This window comes from Megalobrama amblycephala, linkage group LG7 (genome assembly GCF_018812025.1).
Source record: "Megalobrama amblycephala isolate DHTTF-2021 linkage group LG7, ASM1881202v1, whole genome shotgun sequence".
Lineage (NCBI taxonomy): Eukaryota > Metazoa > Chordata > Actinopteri > Cypriniformes > Xenocyprididae > Megalobrama > Megalobrama amblycephala.
Window position 1 is genome coordinate 16980983 of NC_063050.1, and position 14238 is coordinate 16995220.

The 14238-nt window shown below is 37.2% G+C and overlaps 1 protein-coding gene across 1 annotated transcript; it reads left to right on the top strand.

The window, feature by feature from the left end:
- Positions 1-69: 69 nt before the first annotated feature.
- On the top strand, positions 70-4687 carry snrpb2 (small nuclear ribonucleoprotein polypeptide B2). Its single transcript, XM_048196194.1, has 7 exons — positions 70-206; positions 427-504; positions 604-776; positions 2469-2600; positions 2706-2747; positions 2855-2943; positions 4289-4687. The coding sequence occupies exons 2-7, from the start codon at positions 441-443 to the stop codon at positions 4446-4448; spliced, it is 660 nt and encodes a 219-aa protein (XP_048052151.1). The 5' UTR covers positions 70-206; positions 427-440; the 3' UTR covers positions 4449-4687.
- The last annotated feature ends 9551 nt before the right edge of the window (positions 4688-14238 follow it).

A 14238-nucleotide genomic window follows, 5' to 3' on the forward strand; every position in this document is an offset into this window, starting at 1 on the left:
AGGTTTGAAAACCGGTTTTTAAACTTGGAGTCTAAGCTATCAAACTTGGGTGACAGGATAAAAGTTATTAGTAAAACTATATACTCCGTGTTTGGTTTTGGCGCAGATGTTGTATCACTCCGCGACAGCAGGTGGCGCAACTGTTTCACAACAATAAAGGGAAAAAAACGGCGTAGCGGCAGTTTCCGGCTGAACTAAGCTGTGTGGTAAGTTCGAAGCGATTCATTACGTTTTATTGTTATATTAGTGTTTAATAAATTATATTACGTTTATAATCTGGCAAATAGTCACTCAGTGTTATTAACACTAGTTTGGACTAGTTGGAATACTAAATAGAAGACAATAAGCGTGTTTTGTTACTGTGTAGTAGTTTCTCACATTAACTGCTGGTTGAATTCAGTCTCTTTCTGTGTGTCTTTATTGCAGAGAAATTATTAATCATGGACATTCGACCGAATCACACCATCTACATCAACAATGTTAACGATAAGATCAAGAAAGAAGGTAAAACAGACGTTTGCTGTGATCATTAAACTATGTTTGAGCACAGAATCTGCAGTTTTGTGAAACTTGTTTGTTTTCTCTCCCGGATCTTTTCTGCAGAGTTGAAGAGGTCGCTGTACGCCTTGTTCTCCCAGTTCGGCCAGATTATGGACATCGTTGCTCTGAAGACCATGAGGATGAGGGGTCAGGCGTTTGTGATCTTCAGAGAGCTTTCTGCAGCCACCAATGCCCTCAGACAGCTTCAGGGATTCCCCTTCTACAACAAGCCCATGGTCAGTGACACAAGGAGCTACAAAGCAGTCATTTGACACTTACGTAGCTGATACGATTAACTTTTATGTGTTATAATTAGATCATCATCACCCAAAGAAAGCGTTGTAAAAAGTACACACTTCGATGCCAAGTCGATATTGACATTTTATAAATGTGACGCTTTGAGCGAATTCATAAACGCCTCTAATTGGCCACTGTGTTCACACGCTCATCAAATATGTCTGTGATTGGCTGCAATAATCAACGCTTCAAAAACATGTTGACAATACTAAATAGCAGACATCCCAAGTCTCCCGGAAGTTCCGGGAGTCTCCCGCATATTGATAGCGGCTCCCTGATGCCCGCAAATTAGTAAAAACCTCCCAGAATCTAGAACGAGCGAGCAAGAGCGCGCATAGGGACCTCCCTGAAATGACTTTTTGCAGGTTGGGATGTCTGAAATAGTCACCAACAACACTCTTCACCAAACGCTTACACAGATACACATGAGAGCAGGCAGTCTGCTGATAGACGCCTGCTTTAAAAAACTCCCGTGCATTGAAGTGACGCAAAGTCTGATTCATTTCTGCGAACCGGTTCTTATCGGCTCAATGATCCGGTTCAAAAAGCCGATTCTTAGGTTCCTGACGTCATCATCCTATGATGCCTCTATGCATTTCTTTTCTAACAACTCATGTTATATCAATGAATCGTTCAAATAAAGTCATTTGTCAACGCATATTGAAACATTCAGATAAAAAGCTATTTGTGTGAACACATATTGCTGATTATTGCCATTCATTCACTTAAATTAATGGAGTTTGTGGTCACAGTTTCATTCACGGACCCTTTATGTCTTATATGACTGACCAATATTGAATTGCCGACATCTTGGAAAAGATTCGCTACAACACACATTTGATGGATGTTCTACATGTCTAAAGTATCAAAAGAATAAACTCATTGATTTCACTTAACAACTTAAAAGGTTAGTTCACACAAAAATGAAAATGTCATTTATTACTCACCCTCATGTCATTCCACACCTGTAAGACCTTCGTTAATCTTCACAACACAAATTAAGATATTTTTGATTAAATCCAATGGCTCCGTGAGGCCTCCATAGGGAGCAATGACATTTCCTCTCTCAAGATCCATAAAGGTACTAAAAACATATTTAAATCAGTTCATGTGAGACAGTGATTCAATATTAATATTATAAAGCGACGAGAATATTTTTGTGCACCAAAACAAATAACGACTTTTCAACAATATCTCATGATGGCCGATTTCAAAACACTGCTTCTGAGCTTTACGAATCAAATCAGTGACTCGGATCTCCTATCAAATGGCTAAACTGCTGAAATCACGTGACTTTGGTGCTCCGAGTCACTGATTACATTTTTAGTTACAAAACTAACTAGACTAAATCAAATGAAAAAGTCAAAACTGAAACTGTGTTAAAGACAGATTTTGAGCAGACCTACTGTAACTAGTTTGGATTCGATGGTCTTCGATCAAGTAATTGATTTGACAGCACTACTTTTTTTTTCAGTGCAAATGATGACAGAATTTTCTTTTGTGGTTTAACTGCTCCTAATGTGAGGATGTTTATCTGATTTTGTCATTCATATTATGCATCAGTTCACATTATAAAGTATTAGAAATGCTTTACACATTTCTCATTTGCGATCCATTGCTTGTACTTGTAGCGAATCCAGTATGCAAAAACAGACTCCGACCTGATCGCTAAGATGAGAGGCACGTATGGAGATAAAGAAAAGAAGAAAGAGAAGAAAAAGAAAGCCCTGGAACAGGCGGCCAATGTCAACAAGAAACCAGCGGTGAGTTGAAATGCGTCATGTGATCAGAAAAATTTGGCTGTGAAAAGTATATTTAAAGAGAACCAGATCAACTGAGCAAATTTTGCTTCTGCTTTTTTCCTACAGGGAACTGTAAACACACAACCTCCTCCACCTGCCACAGTCCAGGTATGTCACACAATTTACATACTTAACTTTTAGTATTTCTAAAAATAAGTTGTTTTATGAAGCCGAAAATCTAAGGCACTCCAGTAAATGCTTTTATATTGTTTTAGGTCCCTGACAACCCACCAAATTATATTCTGTTCCTGAATAATCTCCCAGAAGAAACCAACGAGATGATGCTCTCCATGTTATTCAACCAGTAAGTTTTAAATCTAGTAAACATTGGACAAATGTTTAAATGGCAATGTTTAGTTCAATCTACTTTTACTATGTGTTGTTTTATTGGTACATGTATAGAATTTTAATATTGAGAATATATGAGAATTTTAATGTTTTAATGTTCTTGTAGTGTGGAAAACATTTCACTTTTGTTAAACACTTTAAAGGTGCCCTAGAATTAAAAAGTGAATTTATCTTGGCATAGTTGAATAACAAGAGTTCAGTACACGGAAATGACATACAGTGAGTCTCAAACTCCATTGTTTCCTCCTTCTTATATAAATCTCATTTGTTTAAAAGACCTCCGAAGAACAGGCGAATCTCAACATAACACTGTCTGTTACGTAACAGTCGGGATCATTAATATGTACACCCCCAATATTTGCATAAGCCAGCTCATGTTCAAGGCATTAGACAAGGGCAGCCAGTATTAACATCTGGATCTGTGCACAGCTGAATCATCAGACTAGGTAAGCAAGCAAGAACAACAGCGAAAAATGGCAGATGGAGCAATAATAACTGACATGATCCATGATAACATGATATTTTTAGTGATATTTGTGAATTGTCTTTATAAATGTTTCGTTAGCATGTTGCTAATGTACTGTTAAATGTGGTTAAAGTTACCATCGTTTCTTACTGTATTCACGGAGACAAGAGAGCCGTCGTTATTTTCATTATTAAACACTTGCAGTCTGTTTAATTCATAAACACAATTTCATTCTTTATAAATCTCTCCAACAGTGTGTAATGTTAGCTTTAGCCACGAAGCACAATCAAACTCATTCAGAATCAAATGTAAACATCCAAATAAATACCATACTAACGCGATTAGACATGCTGCATGACGAACACTTTGTAAAGATCCATTTTGAGGGTTATATTAGCTGTGTGAACTTTGTTTATGCTGTTTAAGGCAGTCATGAGTTTGGGGGCGGGGAGCGTGAGCATTTAAAGGGGCCGCAGCCTAAATCGGCTCATAGTTAATGATGCCCCAAAATAGGCAGTTAAAAAAATTAATTAAAAAAAAATCTATGGGGTATTTTGAGCTGAAACTTCACAGACACATTCAGGGGACACCTTAGACTTATATTACATCTTTTAAAAAGACGTTCTACGGCACCTTTAAATCTACACAATGTTTCCCTTTGATGAAGAAAATAATAATAATAATAATTGCTCATTTAAGCGGTCTTATTGCAATTGCATAAATATTGTCAAATGTATGACATTATGTATTGTCAAAAAGCTAAAAATGGCTCTTTCAGCAAGATTTTCTCCTGATTGTTCTCTCATCATCTCCCTGTCATGTTCCATCATTTCAGGTTTCCTGGGTTTAAAGAAGTGCGGCTGGTCCCTGGAAAGCATGACATTTCGTTTGTGGAGTTTGAGAGCGAGACTCAAGCCGGAGTTGCGAAAGACGCGCTACAGGGGTTCAGAATCACAGCCACGTGTGCAATGAAGATCACTTATGCCAAAAAGTGACCCGGCTCTCACACATTTCCTGAGAAATGCAGATTGTACTGGACTGTAACTGAGGCTTTATCAGTGGATCCTCTGATTTGCGTTTTTTTTAATTGGCTTTGTTCAGTGACTGTTTAAATATTTTGTTGTTGTTTTTATTCGGTCACTGAGGGACATAATAATTTTCCAAGACAGATCTTTATTTTGTACTGTGGACTAATAAAATTAGCCTCTAAAATAAATGTCACCTTGCCCTCCCATATTATTGATGATGCTTTTGTTTTCATCTTGATCTTAAAGGAGCAGTTCTCCCAAAATTAAAAAGGCATTATTTACTCCTCCTCATGTTGTTCCAAACCATTTTTAGGTGTACTGTTCCTTTAAATCATGAATTGAGATCAGGCCTGAACTCTCTGTACCTGACGGAAGGACTTAAACAGTTGGCAGATGTATGCGTCGGCACGCACGACTGTAAATTTTGTTCTGGCTGCGAACCTGCTTATGAATTTGGGCACAAGCTGACCGGTGCATCAACAGCAGCATGTTATTGCACTGATATATAATACATCATTGACCCTATTTTTGCATGGCATGTATGCACTGTTCTGCATTTTCATCAAGTCTGTGTACTGAATGTGCTTTGTGGTTTAGAGATAAATGTGTTTTATTCTAGGCAAACTTGGGGAAACTCTCACAAAGCAGCAGAATGTTCAGACCAGATTAAATGAGTCATGTTTATATTTTAGCAGACGTCATTTAAACAGCTGGGGATCTGACCACAGAGGTCACTGACATTTTCAGACATGCTGCTTTTAAAATGTCATGATGAGAGGTTTACATAATAACTGACAGAAACAATCAAATTAGTCTCGGCACATAATGGGCCATCCACAAAGCTTAATTCCATAAAGACATGATACAAAAACTCCATTAAAAGCTTTTTGTTAGGTGGGTTGAATGGAAAGTGGGAAAAAAAAATATTTTTGAGGGATATTTTTTTTTAAACTGGTACATTTAATTGGGAAGCTTGAACAGTAAGGATGAGCTGAACTTTGCTCTCCTGCTACAGTCATGGTTTCAAAACTGGCTGCTGCACAAGTGTCTGAAAGGAAAGACAAATATGAAACGGACTAAATCAATATCTCTTGAACAGAATCATTACTCTCTAAAGTATAGCATTTTTTCTTAAAGGCCAAGCAGTGAAATCAGATCTTAAGTTCTTGCACAAAAAGAATTCAAATATGAAATGAAGCCTCTGGTGCTGCTTGCGTGGCGGCCAAAAATGACAGGGTTTTTTTTTATTTTTATTATTTCAATGAAATGAATCTGCTATATTTTAGTTTGATAGTGTTTTTATTTAATATTTTGTCATTTTTGGGGATTTAATGGATTATAATCCATTTATTCACTTTTTGAGCAAAGACCTGAAAATGAAATTTCCCACTTAAAATGACAAATCGTGAATGCTTTGGGGCACAGACTCAAGTTTGGTCTCTTTTTAAAGAAGACTTGGCCGATTATTGCTGAAGTGAAAATAAGTTTTTTTTAATATTATATTATACCTTTTTATATTTTATGTTTTACTCTAAGACTGTGAGAAAATCAAAGACATACATTTTGTTCCAAATTTGAGCTTGATATCTCAAAAAATAAGCTTTGAGTAATATTTTGTTTGTGCGCAGTACCAAAACTTTCCACTAGATGAAATTTGTCTCCGACTCATTCGACTCATTTTTGACTGCAAAAATTTATTTTTTTAAATGTAATTATAGAAATTAATTACAGCTGTAATTACATGGAGGTATTTTTTAAAACATAAGTACAATATAAAAACATATATACACAATATAAAAAATATTGTATCAAAAATCATTTGATAGGAGCAGTGGGCAGCCATTGCTGTGGCGCCCAGGGAGCAGTTGGGGGTACGGTGCCTTGCTCAAGGGTCTCACCTCAGTCGTGGTATTGAGGGTGGAGAGAGCACTGGATATTCACTCCCCTCACCGACAATCCCTGCCAGACCTGAGACTCAAATGACCATGACCTTTGGGTTACAAGTCCGACTCTCTATCCATTAGGCCACGACTGCCCCTAGCAAGCAACCAACCAACCAACCAACCAAAGCACACCAGCAACAATATACCAATGACATAGCAACCACCCAGCTTAACAACCTAAAAACACCCTATTGAAAAACTCTAATGGCCCAGCAACCACTCAGAACAACAAATGCCCTAGCAACCAACCAGAACATCCTAGGAACCACCCAGAACACCTTAGCAACCAAAAAACATCCTTGTAAAAGACTCTAATGGCCTAGCAACCAACCAGAACACTTTTGAGACTGCCTAGCAACCACCCAGAACTACAAATGTTCTAGCAACCAACCAGAACAACCTAGAAACCACATAGCAATGCAGACAGCAACATAGTGTGGCCCAGATCCGGCCCACATCTAGTACATGTGGATTACACGCGGACCAGATGTGGGCCGGATCTGGGCCACACTATGTTGCTGTCAGGGATAGCAGTCACCCAGAACACCTTAGCAACCAAAAAACATCCTTGTAAAAGACTCTAATGGCCTAGAAACCAACCAGAACACTTTTGAGACTGCCTAGCAACCACCCAGAACTACAAATATTCTAGCAACCAACCAGAACAACCTAGCAACTATATATTAATGTAACAGCAATGACCCAGAACAACTTAGCAACCTAAAAACACCATATAACAGAGTCTAATGGCCTTGAAACACCCTTGAAACTGCCCTAGCAACCAACCAGAACACCTTAGCAGCTTAAGCTGTCTAATATACATCAGACAAGGCTTTGTCAAGCCAAAAATACCCTGCCATTTCTGCATTAGTTGTATTTGTGGTCAGTACAATGAGCAAGTCCTTTTATAACGACAGTGATGTGAGAAGATATCAGCTACCGTCATTCTCGTTTACTCTCAGACTACTGATCTCTCGTCGTCATGACAGCCTAATCATCCCAGTTCACACCGCTCTGCTCTGGGTCAAACATCAAGTAGCCACACACAATCTGTGAAGTAACTCAAGCGTGCTGGACATTCAGACAGCATTTTTGGAAAGGACTTGGGAGGCGTCTGCTGCTGCTGTCAAACGAGTTCACTGGGTCTCTGATGCGGTGTAATGGATGCACACAGCTGTCCACCATTAAAGCCTCACTGCTTCTTCACTTCCTGTTATAATGAGCTTCGCTTATTATCACATTAAAATTCTCGTCTGCTGTGTTGCCCATTTGCACCGTCTAAGTAAGATCTCTGTTTGATATTCATCTGCTTGTAGCTTCAGTGCTGCTTTTATGACTCACTTTTCCCAGGACGCTGTGTGTGAGTGATTTAGAGAAAGAGAGGGATATTTTTGTCCACGCAGCAATCTACCATCCCCTCCTATCGGTGTCGGAGCTGTAAATTTAGAGGATGTTCAGGCATGATTCTGTCTGGGAGTGAAGGATTGTGTGTGTGCAGGACGGCATGATGCTGTTTGATAGATTCTGTGCTCTACATGTGAGTAAATCTTTAACTCGACACCTGCTTCACTTTCTTCTGCAGGTTGTCCAGATGCTTGTCCTGCAGAAGCTCATCTCGTCAATGTGTCTAAGTCATATTTCAACCCTAAATTAAAAGGAAAAAAGAATTTATATTTTTATCGTATTGTTTTTGCATAGTGATAAATTACTTTATACTAGTTTCTGGAAGCTTGTTTACCTCCATCACAAATTCATTTGAATGTTTAAATAACATGTTTTCTTTGTAACATTATTTTCTCACAATTGTGACTTTTTATCTCACAATTCTTTTCTTATTGCAATTGTGACTTTTTATCACGCAATTCTGACTTTATAACTCACAACTGCGAGAAAAAAGTCAGAATTGTGAGATAAAAAGTATGAATTGTGAGAAAAAATTCAGAATTGCAAGAAAAAAATTCAGAATTGTGAGAAAAAAAGAATAGTGAGATAAAAATGTAGGAATTGTGAGAAAAAAGAATTGTGAGATAAAAAGTCAGAATTATGAGAAAAAAAGAATTGTGAGATAAAAGTAGGAATTGTGAGAAAGTCAGAATTGTGAGATAAAAAGCCGCAACTGCAAGAAAAAAAGAATTGTGAGATAAAAAGTCAGAATTGCGAGGAAAAAGTCAGAACTGTGAGATAAAAAAAATTGTGAGATAAAAAAAAAATTGTGAGATAAGTCGCAACTGCAAAAAAAAGAATTGTGAGATAAAAGTCAGAATTGCGAGAAAAAAAGAATTGTGAGATAAAAAGTAGGAATTGTGGGAAAGTCAGAATTGTGAGATAAAAAGTCAGAATTGTGAGATAAAAAGAATTGTGAGGAAAAAGTCAGAATTGTGAGATAAAAAAATTGTGAGATAAAAAGTCGCAACTGCAAAAAAAAGAATTGAGAGATAAGAAGTCGGAATTGTGAGGAAAAAAGGAATTGTGAGATAAAAAGTCAGAATTGTGAGAAAAAAAGAATTGTGAGATAAAAAGTCAGAATTGTGAGAAAAAAAGAATTGTGAAATAAAAAGTCAGAATTGTGAGAAAAAAAGAATTGTGAGATAAAAAGTAGGAATTGTGAGAAAGTCAGAATTGTGAGAAAAAAGAATTGTGAGATAAAAAGTCAGAATTGTGAGATAAAAAGTCAGAATTGTGAGAAAAAAATTGTGGCAAAAAGTCACAACTGCAAAAAAAAGAATTGTGAGAAAAAAGAATTGAGATAAAAAGAATTGTGAGATAAAAAGTCAGAATTGTGAGATAAAAAAATTGTGAGATAAAAAGTCACAACTGCAAAAAAAAGAATTGTGAGATAAAAAGTCAGAATTGCGAGAAAAAAGAATTGTGAGATAAAAAGAATTGTGAGATAAAAAGTCAGAATTGTGAGAAAAAAGAATTGTGAGAAAGAAAGTCAGAATTGTGAGATAAAAAGTCAGAATTGTGAGATAAAAAGTCAGAATTGCGAGAAAAAAGAATTGCGAGAAAAAAGAATTGTGAGATAAAAAGTCAGAATTGTGAGAAAAAAGAATTGTGAGAAAGAAAGTCAGAATTGTGAGATAAAAAGTCAGAATTGTGAGATAAAAAGTCAGAATTTTAAAAAAAGAATTGTGAGATAAAAAGTAGGAATTGTGAGAAAGTCAGAATTGTGAGGAAAAAAGTCAGAATTGCAAGAAAAAAATTCAGAATTGTGAGATAAAAAGTCGTAATTGCAGAAAAAAAAAAAAAAAAAAAATTATTCAGTGGCGGAAACAAGCTTCCATAGTAACATGCGTAACTGTTATGAAAATAATGTGATAAAATTGAACCAAAAGTAGTTCTTGTCGAAAATTTTCTTTTTTCATTTTCTTGTCAAGAAAATACATTTTCTTGTGTCTTTATTTTGATTATTGGGAGAAAACTTAGCTGGACATGTTTTTGATGGGTTTCGAGCTGTAGATTTATTTGCCCAATGAAATGACCTGATGAAATCTCTTCTCGTTGGGTATCGGGGTCGATTGCTGACCCTTTAACACCATGTCAGTAATTTATATCTAAGGTTGAACTAGATAGTTTCTCTCAAGGTTTTCTCAGTCATAAGTCCCTGCTGACACCTGAAACTGAACAATATCAAACACGAGTACAGAAATATGAATTATGAACAAACTGAATTTCATGTTCATAATCACACTTTCCACTGAACTGAATGAGACCAAGTCACCTTTTATATAGTGCTTTACAGAATGTTTCAAACCACAAACACCCTAGCAACCATATAGCAATGTCATAGCAACCACCTTGAACACCTTAGCAACCAAAAAACAGCCTAGCAACCTACCAGAAAAAAAGCAAGACTACCTAGCAGCTTCACAGTAAACCTAATGAGCAGGAAAATAATGATCAATGTTGCAAACTTCATCAAATATGAGACAAATTAAAATTCTGCTGTAAAGCAGCTGTACCAAGACAACAGTGTCATTAATCAGCTAAAGTCAGTTCAGTGATTGGATTCAGACCAGAGAAATCTGGAATGGAAAATCGCTTGAACTACAAAATGCTGATACAAATGCACATTTATTGCTCCTGCAGGGCCTTTAAGTGAAAACCACACATGAAAAAGACATTTAGGCTACCTGAACTATAAATGAAAAAATGTTTATCAAATGTTGAATCTGAATAGAAAATAAATTATGAATTTATTTTGGGGGACAAACATGTCAACGGCAGGACTCTATGTCCTAGAGTTAAAAGTAGTTTTCAGCTTTTCACATGTATCTCTGGATTAATAATGCAAACAGGCACTCCAGGTCATGAATAGACTTTAATCAGAGCAGAGTCATGACAGGAAAGCGAGGCTGTGAGGGAGATTACTTACTTTACCATGTTTTCAATAGCATCCGCTGTAAAAAGCTCTATCACTCATGGGCGTCAGAACCATTGTATGTGGGACAAGACCCACCCACTTTTTAAGACCAATGATATTGGACCCACTCACCTTTACCGTATCCGATTCAGCATTTGTCTGTTCATTTTTCAGTCACATTTGTCAGTCACTTAATTAGACATAACCGACTGTGTTTTGTAAACCTTGTGTTTATTTGACAGTATTAGCACACGTATATCGCGTTGTACAATATAATGGGTCACAGTCACAGACACTTAGCCCTGTCCATTAATTCGTGAGGCATTCCTCTGGATATGCAATCTCTTGATTCTTTCCCCAAAACATTACCGTTATGCCCTATATTTTCGTAGGGTGATCATGGCCACGAATTTATAATTTGTTCCCACAACTAATAAATTCCCTTCTTTTACTGAAATTACAGACACGTAAGTCTTTTACTATTTTAAATTAAGGAGGGACGAGGAAATTAATTAGTCGTAGAAACGAAATAATTAATTATTTATGATTATTATTATTATTATTATTATTAGTTATAGCTTAGGCTATAAAAAGTTAGGCCATTCTGTTTTTTCCTCTTCTTCAGCATGTCAGTTCATAGTATTTCCCACGCGCCTGTATTCAGCTTCGCTTATCAGTGCAACATCTTGTGCGGAAGAAGATAGGCTACAGTTTGCTTTTCTGACCATTTTCAAATGGTGACAATAGATTTGGAATATTGGGGAAAATCGTGACATGAAGATGGGCTACTGCTCATATGTCAATGCCCTCTCAAAGCACAGAGCCCGATGATGAAATAATTTTATTAAACTGGCTTGTTTACAACATTTCTAGTGCTTTCCTTGTTCAATGACTTTGTATCGTTTCTATTTTAATGCACTTTTAAAGATTGGCTCACCATAATTTGTTCAAAACGGACTTGCTTTGTGTCTGCTGCAAGTTAATTGACTATCTATCTATCTATCTATCTATCTATCTATCTATCTATCTATCTATCTATCTATCCAGGCTGCAATTTGTGGGGGGGATGGGGGGATTTCCCCCCTTGTAGTCTATCCCTGCCTCTACTGAATTATTTTTATCCCCGGTGGGAAAAATATCCCCTCCGGGTGATAGGCTACTACTCCACACACCACCAACAGAGCATAAAAATACCAAAAATAAAAATATTTTTTAAAACATTGCCAAGTAAAACGCGACCATACGCGACTCTTTACGACCATAACAATCGGGACACTTTTCAGACCCGCATTCCAACTTCGCCTCAGCGCCAGGCGCAAGTCAGACGAGCGCGGTGAGGACGGGGACCTTCAGTTGAACATCAGTAAACTGCGGGCAGATGAGATGTTAAATGTAAGATGTAAAACTCCAATCAGTCTTTAGGCTATAGCCTACTGTGCTCGAGGCGCGAACTCAAGAATTGCTCGCGCAAATGCGCCGGCGCGCGCTGCATTACTTAGCTTAACTAAAGCGCAAAAGAAACTACGAGATTATGCACCGTCGTTATTCTGTTGTAAATTAAGTCATGAAATTACCAAACATGTGATTGCTGCCTCAAAACTGTGCATGCATGTATGTATTTGTTGACAATAGTTTTAAAGCTATTGTTATCCAATTTGTTGGCCTTAAAACGTCTTAAATGCACATTTGTACACCAAGGATATATATATTGCATCTACACCAGTAAAAAACTTCGGGGGAAGACCCACCCACATTTTCTTTTGCTTCCGACGCCCATGCACCAGTGGCGTAGCCACGGGGGGGCCTGAGGGGGCCTAGGCCCCCTCATTAACAGGCAGGCCCCCCCAGATTTCTGAGCGATTTTTTTTTTTTAATTTTCATGTTGATTTGTTACACTGATGCATATGCTGCGCAGTAAAATGCAACAGCTGTTAACTTACTCTCACGCGAAAAGATAATAACAGCAGAAGCTACGTACAACACGTGAAATAATCAAACCAATAAGAGATAAACAGCTGTAGACTTATTGGTTTGATTATTTCACGTGTTGTACGTAGCTTCTGCTGTTATTATCTTTGCGCGTGAGAGTTCGTTATTATGCGGTGAGTGGCAATGTGAAGCGGCACCCGAGGCTTCCCGTTTCCAGGACACGCATCTCAATGCAGTAAAATCCGGTGTGTGCTCGGGCTCCTAACTCTCCATTCATTTTAACCAATAAAAAGTAGTTAGAGAATCAAGAACCTCTGACTGCAGCGCACACAGCTTTCTTCTCGTCATTACAGTTAATTTGAGGCAGTTTCCGTGGCGTTATTTGCTCTCGCTCAGATATTGCGTGCGCGACTGTGCGCGCTCAAACTTTGTTATATGTAAATCAAACATGCTTTTTCTCTAGAATTGTCTTCTCTCCTGGATTTAATGTTGCTAGAAGCTATTAATCATCAAACTTACATAACTGACTGTTAAAATAACACCTATAAATTGTAAAGAAATTAAGTATCTTTTTATATAATAACTCCATGTACAAATTATATCATTAGTCTACCAGCTATCTAGATATTTTTATTGTCTATTTAATATATATTTTTAAAGTTATATATTTAAAGTTAAGTGTTTATTGTAGCCTAAATGCTTATTGAATTATTATATTTAGCGAACTACTACTGATCATCAAATAGTACAATATCAGCATGAGTGTAATCAAAATGGTTATGAGTCTGGATAATCTGTAGTTTTTAGAATAGAAATAACGGTTTTTCCACGATTCAAAAAGCAAATTACACAATCAAACAAAACAATATGTAGGGATAATTTACTTTAGGTTATGACAAAATGTTTTATTGTTTAAAATTAACTTATAAATGGTTTATGGTCTGGTCTATGTATCCCTGCCTCTGCTGAATTATTTTTATCCCTAGTGGGGATAAAAAAATATCCCTCCCGGGTGATCCACAAACCACCAACAGAGCATTTAAAATACCAAAAATAAAAATCGTTTTTTTTTAAACATCGCCAAGTAAAACGCTGCGTTTATATAGAACTGTCTCTTTACGACACAACAAACGGGACACTTTTCAGACGCGCATTCCGACTTCATCTCAGCGCCAGGCGCAAGTCAAACGAGCGCGGAAAAGGTAACGTTAGGTGACGACGAGGGAGCTTCAGTTGAACAACAGTGAACTGCGGTCAGATGAGATGTTGTCAGGCTATGTCGGTAAGACTCAGAAAAATTAACACGACTGTCAAATCAGTCATTATACTGTGCTCGTGGCGCGCACTCAAGAATTGCATGCGCAAATGCGCCGGCGCGCGTTGCGTAATTACTTTATTATAGCTTAAATAAAGCGCAATAGAAACTACGAGCAATGACCGTCGTTTGAAAATGAAATTGCCAAACATGCGATTAAAGCTGCCTCATGTATTTGTTGACATGGTTTTAAAGCTGTTGTTATCC